This window comes from Felis catus, chromosome B4 (genome assembly GCF_018350175.1).
Source record: "Felis catus isolate Fca126 chromosome B4, F.catus_Fca126_mat1.0, whole genome shotgun sequence".
In the NCBI taxonomy this organism is placed as follows: Eukaryota; Metazoa; Chordata; class Mammalia; order Carnivora; family Felidae; genus Felis; species Felis catus.
Genome location: NC_058374.1, coordinates 74,914,995 through 74,927,623, shown reverse-complemented (window position 1 = coordinate 74,927,623; position 12,629 = coordinate 74,914,995). Strand labels below are relative to the sequence as shown.

The 12,629-nt window shown below is 42.1% G+C and overlaps 1 protein-coding gene across 3 annotated transcripts in view; it reads right to left on the bottom strand.

Moving 5' to 3' along the window:
• Positions 1–12,629, bottom strand: part of PFKM (phosphofructokinase, muscle) — a 44,719-nt gene that overhangs the window by 15,083 nt on the left and 17,007 nt on the right. For 2 of the 3 annotated variants that reach the window (XM_019834856.2, XR_002159699.2), the window contains one exon: positions 5,428–5,520. In XM_019834856.2, the coding sequence (XP_019690415.1) occupies positions 5,428–5,520 (93 nt within the window). Of the gene's footprint in view, positions 1–5,427; positions 5,521–8,852; positions 8,992–12,629 lie in introns of those variants that run through there. The other variant, XM_006933653.3, reaches the window with a different exon arrangement.

Sequence of the window (12,629 nt, the reverse complement as noted above, 5' to 3'; positions counted from 1 at the left end):
ATGCTCAGGGAATCTCAGAGCCCTGATAGATCAATTTCTTGTGAACCATTTTAGCCACCCGCCCTCAGATACCCCGGAACATTTTTTTGTTTCAATCTACAATCTATTCCTAGGGTCCTTAACCCTGCCTGGAGAAATATCATGTGCCAGTGAGCACTAGAGAAAGCAGTAATTAGAAAAATCTGCTAAAATCCATCATGAACTACTATAAATTCCAAAGTTACCTGGAGCAGAATAGAACCAACAAAACCAAAATGTCTATTTTGGAGGGTTTTTTTCTGCAGGCTGACGAAAGCTGGTGTTAGATGACTATAAGCACCAAATCAAATTGAAGGCCCATTCACTCACTGAGCAAATATTGACTAAATACCTACCATACTCCAGGCACTATCTAGGCACTAGGGAAACAGCAGTTGAATGATACAGTCTAGGGATGCAAAGATACAGGAGACAGTAATGGTCCTCAAGACTCGTGAAGAATATGACATGGTTACAATATGGATCCCTATGAAGGAGATTTGTACAAAGTGCAGTGGGGACAAGGAGAAGGAGCATCCAAGCTGCCAGAAAGGAAGTCAGAACAGGTTATACAGAAAAGACAACATTTGACCTGAGACCTAAAGGACAATTTCCTTATAAATCTTTTATGTCAGGTGGCCACTTTGGGGGACAGTGCTCTAGGCAGGAAAATAGCACAAATAAAGGTGAGGGTCAAGAAACAACCTTAGGTAACTGGGTATTACAAAGGATAAAGACAGGAAGTGGTGAGCAGTGAAGCTTCAAAGGTAAGCAGGCACCTGTATGCCACGCGAGGAAGCCTGGCTCTTATTCTGTAGACCAGGATATGATTGGGGATCCATGGGTGATGGTTTCAGGAAATCCATGAACCCATGAAACTGTATGAAAAGTTTTCTGGGCATGGGAATTTCCTTTGGGAGAAGGTCCACAGCTGTCATTTGATTCTTAAGGAGGTCTTTGGCCTAGAAAACAAAAGTTGCAAATGATGGAGAATCTCTGAAGAATTTTGAGAGTGGAGAGACAGGACGCTATCTGTATATCAGAAAAGATCACTGGTGGCAATGTGGAGGACGCTGGGATAAGATGGCTCTCTGGCAGCCTAGACGAAATGAGGGCCTAGACTGAGAGAGTGGCATTTGGGACAAAACAGAGACACTGGACAGGAGGCAATGGGGAAAGAGAAGCACAGCACTGTGGTTAGATTTCAAGGTGTTGGAGAAGAAGATGGAAAGGCCCCATGACTGACAGGCAAAGAGTAAGACTGAGGTGCAATTAACTAAGCAGAGGCAAGTTTTGATTCAGGCAGGTAGAGGTGTGGATGATACATTCGTATTTGGATATGTTGAGCTTGAAGTTCTTGTGGGACACCCATGTGGACTTGGGAGAGATGGTCTCACAAGAATATGTAGAATTAGAATGGGAAAGGCAAGGAATGGAACGCTGAGGAAAACCAATGCTGAGGGAATGGGCAGGGGATGATGGGTTCCATGAAGGAAACTAAGGAGCAGCAAGAAAGGCAAAAGGAAACCCAGGTCTTAGCCATGTCTTGGAAGCCAAAGGGAACAGTTTCGAGAAGTTGTAACACTGCCAAATGCTTCCAATAATTGATCTAAGATAAGAACGGGAAGGTTGGGTTTGCCAACAAGAGGTCACTGGTGAGCACTGCTGTCAAAGCCCACTTCCGCCATCACTAAGGCAAAGTCACATAAGTCTAGAAGTCTAGGTTCACATCCTCAAACTGAAGGAATCAAAATGGAAAACTCTGTGATGGGAGCAGGCTTCTCAGAAGCTTTAGGAAAAGCCTGCGTGTATGAAAAGAACAAAGTCAGGGTCAATGCAAAGCCATCAGTGCCTTAGTAAGGATAAATCAGTAGGTCAGAACAGAAATGAAACTATTGTTGATTTATTTTCTAGACTTTCACAATGCCTGTGGGCTTGTCTATTGGATACCTACAGTTCTGGAGTATGAATTTGTAATCTTACGAAATAAGGAAAAAACACTACTGAAATTTATAGGTTGGAATGCTGTTTCCTACTCCTAAGCTGAGTAAGGGTAGGGAGAAAAGATTTAAGAAAAACAAATGACTGAAAAGGTTTTAAGTACAAAGTAAACAATAGATGGCAGTTAGGAAATATCCAAATCTATTGGGCAGAAGAAAAATCCCACAAGAAAAGAAGATTCTTTCTCTTCTCTTCTCTCATCCCTTTTTACCTTCTTACCTCAGTCTTAACCTCCAGAGGTCATCCTGCCTCTAAGCTGGACAACCATTTTCCTAGAAATCAAGTTTTAGGACCCTAATTGTCCCCTATACCTGCATTTCAAACCCCCGGTTCCCTAGAATTCACTGACCAGTATGTATACACATAACTTATGCTAGGGAGTCCCAGTAATTCTTTGGGCTCTTCTACTTAACATCACTGGCCTATTCTGGCCTCAGACCAGTCCTGGCCAGGATCTCCTTAGCTGTACCATGTTGCCCTAAATAACTCTCTATTCGCAGCTGTCTGACTTATTAGAAGCAAGACGAAGGATAAGATTACAGGCACCACCCAGGGGGTATTCTGGGTACAGCCAGGAGGGGCTCTGGAGAACATCAGAAGCACATACTTTGGAGTTTCTAATTACAGCCTGTAGGCAAGAGGCTTTGGGGAGAACTATGGGTAATGAGTCTCTATGACATGAGACAGAAAAAACAAATGACTTGGTCACTATCTTTTTGAAAGCAGATGTTAGAAAGTTTCTACCTTAATTGAACTTTGAACAGGAAAAAAAAATCCTTTAATTCCAACATGAAAAATAAATGTTAGATCTGAATTACACTTCTGACAAATATGTAATTAATATTATGAATCCTAGAATAGCAATCCAGAGAGGTAATAGAATCCCTGTTCCTGTAATCCTTTAAAAACAGGATAAACATGTATTTGGAATGGACTGCCCATCTGAAGGCAGAGGGCTAGAGCAATGACTGAGATCCTTTCCAGCAGAATAAGCCAATGTTGTGTGGGCAAATGTGGTATGGTTTAGCAGAGCTGGGGCCATTCCTGGACTGGAATTTGTATCTACTCAGCCCAGTTTCTGAGCTCAGGGTGTCTGAAATCTGGCCTCTCTTCTGCTTTAAGAGGTTATTGGCTTTGCTAAGCTCAGGGAATGACAGAGCTGTGGCCTCTGTGGATTTTATAGAACCCAACCTTCACTTTCCCATGTGGCCCACAGCCTCTGGGTTAAAAGTCATTTCTGTGCCCTCTCCCTCGGAGAACTGAAGATCATTAAACCTATCTCTGGGCAGGCCGCTACTTTATTTGAGCTGCTCCTTCAGCTGAGACCTCTCAACTCTACTTTGAGTTTTCTGCTTTGCTTCCCTGTCTTCCTTAGTTTCTTCCTGTACCACCTGCTCACATGCACCTGTGATGTTATGTGGCCTCGCAGTGGGATATTTCCCTGGGTACACTGTGCCTGTCACAGGATCCCCTAGGCCTTGGTCCAGCTGGCCCTCCAGAAATCAGCTTATGCTAGCGCCTGCCTCCAAGAATGATCTTCCCTTAAAGCAGGTGATGGTCCCTCTAGAATAAGAGGGTTTCTGTGCTCAGGATCAGAAGCTGAAAGGGCTCTGCTGCTCTTAGACCCAAGTTAAATCCTAGCTCTCTCTCTCCCTGTCTCTTTTTTTTTTTCCCTCTTTCCCTCTCCAGAGAGCCCTTCTTTTTCATAAATTCTTAACTTTGTATGCCTCACTTGGATTTTTAGCAGGCTCTTCTTGCTTCACTTAATCCAATTTCACAGGCCACCCTACCAAGGTTTTAGGATCAACACTCAAGAGTTTATGGAGCATGGGATTCTTTCCAGGAGAGAGCAGAGAAGCAATAGAAAAGCGAGGTCAGCCTCAAGTAGGGCTCTGCATTCCTAATCTGGCCACTCTTCCTGAACTCAGACCTCTGTGCCCCTCTTCCTAAGTGTCCTCATTCTGGCATTCTCATGTTCATAATACATATCACAATTACAATTAAATATACATTAGATAAAAAATATACTTAAAGCCTAGATTTACTAACATACAATGAGGATCATAAGAACAATGTGTAACTTTTTCATTGATGTATCCTTAGTGCCTGCCATCCTGCTTGAAATGCAGGTGCTCAATAACGTCCCTTGCATTTAACTAAGAATACGTTTATATAGCACCTACTTTGTACACCAGACACTGTGGAATGAAGAATTCATTCAATGAAGAGTTCAGTCTCTTGAAATCTACCTTCTCTGTGAACTCTTCCCTGGTTAATCCAACCAAGGCCTATCTGTTCATTATAGAAGTGGGTTCTACTTGGTTAGGCACACTTGATTCTTGTTATTCATAAGCCTTACATAAGAATTCCAGTAATGTATGCTATCTTTCCTCCTAAAACTATAAGTTTCCAAAGGAAATTAACTTCTTCACAACATACAAGGCAGGGCTCTAAGCAAAGTGGGTGCTTAACACAAAGTTTAGGAAGCCTACAGAGAGTGGTGCAGAGTGAAGGGGAGACTGGCTGAAATCTCTTTCCTTCTCTATTTTTCTCAGCACAGTCTCCATGTCCTGGTATCCCTCTCAAAGAGATTCTGAAGGTAGATTTCAACGTATTATAAATTACAATGTACAAGATCATCAGGAGGAAAAAAAGTCACACATTCCCTATCTCCCACTTCATTTTTCCATATACCTGATTTCCCTGACTTCCAGGCTTCTGGGACTCAACCCAGAAAGGGGTTCTCTCTGGCTTTGCTTTCTGCCCCCGCCACCTCACCCCGTGGGTCTGTACCGATTAACTGCTGCTATTCCTGCTTATCCGAGGGACGAAGGAATGGAAGGAGAGGAAAGGCCAGAGAAAACTAAGCATGAAGCAGAACTGTGCCCAGTAGAAGAAAATGTGCTGTAGGAGTGTGGTGCCAGACCCTGGCTGGTGCAGGAACTCTACGTACCTCAGAGGTAATACCTGAAGATCTAGCTAGGGCCCACCAAATACCAATTTCTGCATCTCCCCCTTTCCCCACCATTTTCAATGTATTTGAAGTGAATCCACCTACTGCTTTCTCAACAAGTTTATCTCTTTAGTCTCTTTCTTCCTAGTGATGCTTGGGAAAACACCAGTCTTTTAGGTACCAAAGGAACAAAATGGTCCCAAATCTTCAGAGAAACTTGGAAAGAAGTTTTATGAAGATTTGAGTAAATTAAAGTAGAGGAAATAATATCCAGAAGCACTTGGGGACTTAGACCTGACAGAGATTCTTGGGAAAGCTCAGGATTCCAGTGTGAATCTACAGCAGGAGGACATTAAGGACAGTTCTATTCTACAGGCTAAGGGAGTTAAGAAACTCAAAAGGGCCTACCAGCCATGGTTTTTTGGTCCCTCCCCAAGCAGGGCCTTCCTCCTTACCTTGGGCATCTCCACCAGAGGTTAACACGGCGATGGCTTTGCCAATCCCCAGGGTTTTGGCTGCATGGTGCTCTTCATGGGTCATGATCCACTCTAGAATTCAAGAGCACGATCAGTTAAGACACAGGTGGATTGAGGTGCTCAGGAAATGGCTCTGTTAGACTGGCTAGAGCCACCCCAGTCAGGCTCTCCTACTATACTAAGTCTGAGCTTTGCAGCCTGGGTGTTTTGGACTTCTTCCAGAAGAGGGCCACACCCCCACAAACTGACAAGCTGAAATGTCACAGTAATCAAACCCAAGACTGCAAAGGTCCCGGCTAATCCCTCCCACCTGAATTGGAGTCTATTTGGAGAACAAGCTAAGGTCAAGGGGAAGGGCAGTTGACTGAACAGAAATGAGAAAAGAAGGAGGAAAGTTAAGGTGGCCTCAAGGATTCCTCCTTTTAATGAAGGGAAGGGCTGCTGCAGACGGTAGGAATCGGGTGAGGTTTGGGGCACTGATGAGAACCAGCCAAGTGGAAGCAGAAAAGTGAGGGAAGGCAGGGTTATGGTGAAGATGATGGTTTCGTTTTATGGAATTGGGCTAAGCTGGAACTGGGGTTTGAGGTTTTACATGCACATTTGAGCCTGCACAAAATGATGGTTCAGGCTCAGGAATGGTTAAAGACATTCCATGCCTTCTCCCATCGCTCTCAGGCTTCCTGCCTCCTGAGCCTCTCTTGACTCATCTTCAGGCCTTGCCCTTCACACTTCACACTACATGCTATCAAATGGGAAGAACAACACAGAATCATAGCCAGATATACATAGATTATGTACACACGCCATGTGAACACCTTCCTATTGTTGTCTTTAGGGCTTATCTCTCTCAAAGGAACACACAAGACACACTTTTGTGTCCACAAAATGTCAAAGGAGTCATCACTCTACCAGTTATCCAGGTTAAAATCTAAATTTTTAAATTGATCTCCTCCTTACTCTGAGAGTCAAAAGTTACCAAGTCCTATTGTCCCTTACTATCTTCCCTTATCCTTCTCTTATTTGCGATCCTCGGCGCCTCTCTCCACCTGAATTGCCTACTACAATAGCTGGTCTCCGTTTGTGCTTCCCTTCTCCACTCTACAAGAGACATAGAATAAACCTCCATGGGTAGGTCATAGGACCTGAGAATGCATTCACTTGAACTGGGCCAAATCACTTGAACCGGGGCTGATGACCTTTATGCACAGCTCATGTTTCTGCTGTGAATCTGGGGAAATCAGGGTAGCCGCTGATAAAGACACAGGTCACATAAACACACAAATCTGCATACATACCAATAAAGTACATGCAATGAGACACTCGTGAAGACATACAAACACAAACGTATATAGCGTTATTATGGGACACAGATTCACAGATATACTACATATAATCCATTCTGATGGATAAAGTCCAAATTCTTGAGTTGGCATTCAAAGCTTCCATGATCTAGCCCTTGCCAAAGCTTGAACCTTTGTTCCCATGAATTTTCTGTCCCATCATCACCTGAACATTACTTTGCTCCTTCCCATTTGTGTACCTGGGCACACTGCATCCCTCATCCAGAAGGCCACCTTGGCCCTTTCACAGATATCCCACTCCATCATTTAAGGCCGGGCCTAGCTGCAATCCTATGAATATTAAGCCTATTAACTCTTCACTGATTACCATAGGAGGGATTCTTTGTGGACCTCCTCTAATCACATATTGTCTGGTATTAGATCATTTAGCACTTAATTACTACTTTATATGGTATTTAAATTGCTTCTTATATATTGACAATAAGGTTGGACTGGATCAGGGGCCAACAAACTACAGAGCACAGGCCAAATCCAGCCCTTTTTTTGGTTTTGTATGGCAGCAAACAAAGAAAGGTTTTTACATTTTTATTTTTCTTTAAGAAACTTTTTTTTAGAGAGAGAGAGACAAAGAGAGAGAATATCTCATACAGGCTCCACATTCAGCAAGGAGTCTGATGCAGGGCTTGATCCTACAACCCTGGGATCATGACCTGAGCCAAAATCAAGAGTCAGATGCTCAACTGACTAAGCCACCCAGGTGCCCCAGATTTTTACATTTTTAAATGGTTTAAAAAACCATTTCAGGACATGTGAAAATTACATGAAATTCAAATTTCAGTGTCCATACCATTCTCATTCTTTCACACATTATCCTATGGCTGCTTCTGTGCTACAACAGAGTAGATTATAGTGACAGAGACCAGATAGCCTGCAAAGACTAAAATATTTACTATCTGGCTTTTTACAGAAAGTTTGCAGACCCCTGGATAGATGACTGCTACGAGCCACTTTCCTTAACTAGACTGAACAATCCTCCAGGGAGGGATCACGTTCATTTTTTTAAAACTTTCCCACAGCTTAACCAAAGCCTGGTGAAGTCCATGCACATAACAGTTCAATAAATCCTTGTTGAAGGCATTAGTGAACTGACGAACAATACAAAACGCACATAGACCTATGAAAGCTTTTATTTAGTACGCTTGGATACAGAGAGCTCCATATTCTATTTCTAACGCATAGAGATACAAATAGGACTTAAGAAAGCATATAGTGACAGTGAAAGGAATGTAATAAACACATATGGATACAGACACTCTCCTATTAACTGGAGTGTTCAGGTCCAAATTTCTGCTGTTCTCAAGAAAAAAAAAGACTAAGTCACTGGTGCACATAAGAAGGCAAACATCTGGAAATGAAAGAACAAAACATGAGTATGCTGATCCCATTTTCCTTGAGTTTTTTCTTCTCATTCACTCTGGGAGCTCATCACTGACAAACTCACACAGGGATCTGCCACCCATGGAGTTTTCAGTGAGGGAGAGAATTCACCATTAACAAGGGGGAAGGTTAGGAGTGCTGACCTGCAAAAAAGAACCTTCTCCTGTATCTCTAAACCAGTTATAAGAGGCACAGGACACAGAAATGCACGCAGATTCATATATAAGCAACCTTTATAGATCCACAGTGACACACACATAGAAACACACAGACATAAAACCTAAATATAAAATCACATGTGTGAAGATAAGCAGGCGGGAGGGATAAATACAGGGAGGCAACATCATAGGTGCACTGATTTGAACTGGCTGAGTGCCAGGACAGGAGTGAGGCAGCCAGGGGTACCGAGGTCCGAGCACCACCCACCCATCCCTGATTGCCAGGGGCGGGGGCTGTGCGTGCTAGCGGAGGGAAATGAACCGAAGGGCTAGGATTCTTCACGGCTCCCCTACCCATCCCCCCTCTTCGCTCCAGCTTCTGATGCCATACCACCTCTTCTTTTCCCGTCCGTTCCTTCCAGTTCTCCCCAGCGCCTCCTCCCAGCACGGTCATCCCCACCTCGCTCTAGGCTTTCCCCCGCGGTCTTTACTCAAGGGCCCCTCTTGCCTTTTAGTCTTAGCTCTCCTCCGCCACGGCTTCCTTGCAGACTGTCCTTGGGGAAGGGGGAGGGGAGCTTGGAGAACGCGGGGAGGAGCCAGGTGGAGGCAACAAGGGAGGGGAAAGAGGAGAGGCTTCCCAACCTCCACTAGCTGATGCTGGCCCGGAGGCTCCGCCTCCTCCTGCTCCTCTTTCTCCTCCCCTCCCTCCTCCTCCCAAGGACAGCTCAGATATGGCATCAGCTTCTCCTCACTCCCCAGAAGGTTCTCGGGTCCCCATCTCTGTCTCGGGAGCCATCAGCTCCTGTACATAGTGGGAATCAGAAATTATTTAGTTGCCTCTCATGTTGTCTGCAGAGACAACTGTTTCCTAGCCAGACTGAGACTCCTTGCATTCAAACATCCTCAACAACTAATAATAAACCTCCCCCTCTGGCCTTATGCATTATCTCACACCTCTGTCACTCTTTGAACAAGCATTCGTGGAAAGTCTTTGCGCCAGGTTTTGTATTAGGTGCTGAGGATGAAAAGATAAATGAAATAGAGTCCCTGCCCTGGAGGAACATTGAACACCGGTATTTTCTGTAGAGGGACGCCAAAAACTTTTATATTTATGTACCTTTCTCTGAGAAAATACAGGGCTACAAAGCAAACAGTGTCCGTGGAGGCAACATGGGCCAAGAACTCCCAGAGCTAAGGGTGCATCCTTTCCTCAGATCCTCTTTACTCTTTCCACTTCACCCAGGTCTTTGTTGCAATGCCTCTCCACAGGCATCTCTCCTCTCCTGACTTCCTATGCCCTCCCTCTTGCTTACTTTTTTTCTGCCCCTGCATATTCTGGCTGCAAACAATAAGAATAAAGATAAAACCACTGGAATACACAAAAGTAACTTTTGTGATGCAAACGTTACCATCCAAAGACAGCCTAAAGAATGGAAGAAAATATCTGCAAATCATATATGTGATAACAGATGGGTAGGTATCCAGAATATATAAATAACTCTTGCCACTCAATAATAAAAAAGATAATAACCTTGGGGCACCTGGATGGCTTAGTCGGGTTGAGCATCTGACTCTTGATTTTGGCTCAGGTCATGATCTCACAGTTCATGAGTCTGAGCCCCCCCTCACTGATGGTGAGGAGCTTGCTTGGAATTCCCTCTCTCTCTCTCTCTCTTTCTCTCTCTCTGCCCCTCCTGCATGCACACTCTCTTTCTCTCTCTCAAAATAAATAAAGAATTTTTTAAAAGATAATAACCCAATTCAGAAATGGGCAAAAGGTCTGAACAGATACCTCACCGGTAAAGATACACAGATGGCAAATAATCATATAAAATGATGCCCAGCATCGTATGTCATTCGGGAACTGCAAATTAAAACAGAGAGGTACTACTACATATTGTTAGACTGGCTAACATCAAAAAAATTAATAAACCTGATAGTACCAAAAGCTGACAAGAATGTGGAGCACCAGGAACTCTTTTGTTGGTGGGAATGCAAAATGGTACAGTCCCTTTAAAAGACAATTTGGCAGTTCCTTACAAATCTAAATAGAGCTTTACTGTATGATCCAGCAATCACATTTCTCTAAGTATTTACCCAAATGAGTTGAAAACTACATCCACACAAAAACATGCACACAAATGTTCATAAGAGCTTATTCATAGTTGCCCAAAACTGGAAGTAACCAAAATGTCCCTCAAAAGGTGAATGGATAAACTGTGATGCATCAATTCAATGGAATAGTATTCAGCAAGAAAAAGAAATGACCTATGAAGCCAAGAAAAGATATAGAGGAAACTTAAATACATATTGCTTAGTCAAAGAAACCTGTCTGAAAAGGTTACATACTATATGTTTCCAACTAAGTAACATTCTGGCAAAGGTAAAACTATAGAGATAGTAAAAAGATCAATGGTTTTCAAGGGCTTAGAGTAGAGAGGGAATGATAAATATGTAGAGCACAGGGGGGTTTTAGGCCAGTAAACTTATTCTGTATGATGCTATAATGCTGCATACATGACATGGCATATTTGTCAAAACTCATAGAACTTCACAACACCAAGAGTGAACTTTAACATAAACTATGGACTCTAATCACTAATAATGTATCAATATTGGCTCATCAACTGTAACAAATGTTCCTCACTAAGTAGTAATAGTAAATGGAAACTGACCACAGGAGAGGAAACTCTGTGTGCAAACTGCTCAACTTTCTGTAAGACTAAAACTTCTGTAACAAACAAAGTCTACCAATTTAAAAAACATATTCTGTTCAGTGAAATATCTAATAAAATTGTAATATTAAAAAACAAAAAATGGGCAAAGGTTTAGACATTTCTCTAAATAAAATATACAAATAACCAATAAACATATGAAAAGATGTTCAACATCGCTAATCACTAGGGAAATGCAAATCAAAACCACAATGAAATTCCACTTCACATCTATTAGGATGACTATTTTAAAAAAAGGAAAATAACAAGTATTGGAGAGGATGTGGAGAAAGTAGAACTCTTGTGTCTTGCAGGTACAAGTGTAAAGTGATGTCGTCACTATGGAAAACAGCTTGCCAGTTCCTCATATTAAACAGAGTTACCATATGACCCAGCAATTACACTCCTAGGTATATACCCAAGGAAAATGAGCACATATGCATACACACACACACACACACACGCACACACACACATGCACACACACACATGCACACACACACAAATGTGTACACCAGTGGTCATGGCAGCATTATTCATAATAGGCAAAAAGTGGAAACAGGCCAAATGTCTCCAGTGATGAATGAATAAATAAAATGTGGCATATCCATATAATAGAATATTACTTGCCAATAAAAACAATGAAGTACAGATACCCTGCAACCATAAAAACATTACGCTGAGTAAAAGAAGCTAACACAAAAGACCTCATACTATATGATACCATTCATATGAAATAGGCAAATTTATAGAAACAGAAAGCAGATTAGCAGTTGCCTAGCACTATGGGGAAATGAGGAGTGACTGCTGATGAACACAAGATGTCTTTTGCATGTGATGGAAATGTCCTAAACTTAAAGTGACTGCAAAACTCTATGAACATAGTATATACCATTGAATTGTACGCTTTCATTTTAATGAAGTTGAGCTTATCAATTGTAGTTGGCCCTTGAGTCATGTGACCCCTATGCAATAAAAAATCTGTGTATAAATTTTGAATCCCAAAAAACTTAATTGCAGTTCACCCTTGAACAACATGGGTTTGAACTGCATGGGTCTACTTGTGCATAGTTAATAGTTACTACTGTTAGTAGTTAACTTTTGGGGGAGTCAAAAGTTATATGCAGATTTTCAACTGCATAAGGGGTTGGTGCCCTTAAGCCCTGTGTTGTTCAAGAGTCAACTGTACTAATAGCCTACTGTTGACTGGAAGCCTTACCAATAATGTAAATAGTTGATTAATACATATTTTGTATATTATACTATTATACTGTATTCTTAAAGTGGGCTAGAGAAAAGATTATTAAGGAAGTCATAAGGAAAATACATTTATAGTACTGTACTGTAAAAAAAAAAACCTGTGTATAAGTAAGTGGATTCACACATTTCAAACCTGTGTTGGTCAAGGGTCAACTGAATTTCCTTCATGAGTAATGTCTTTGGTATTGTATCTAAAAAGTCATCACCATACCCAAGGTCACCTAGGTTTTGTCCTATGTTATCTTCCAGTAGTTGTATATTTTTTCATTTTATATTTAAGTTTATGATCCATTTGTAATTAGTTTTTGTAA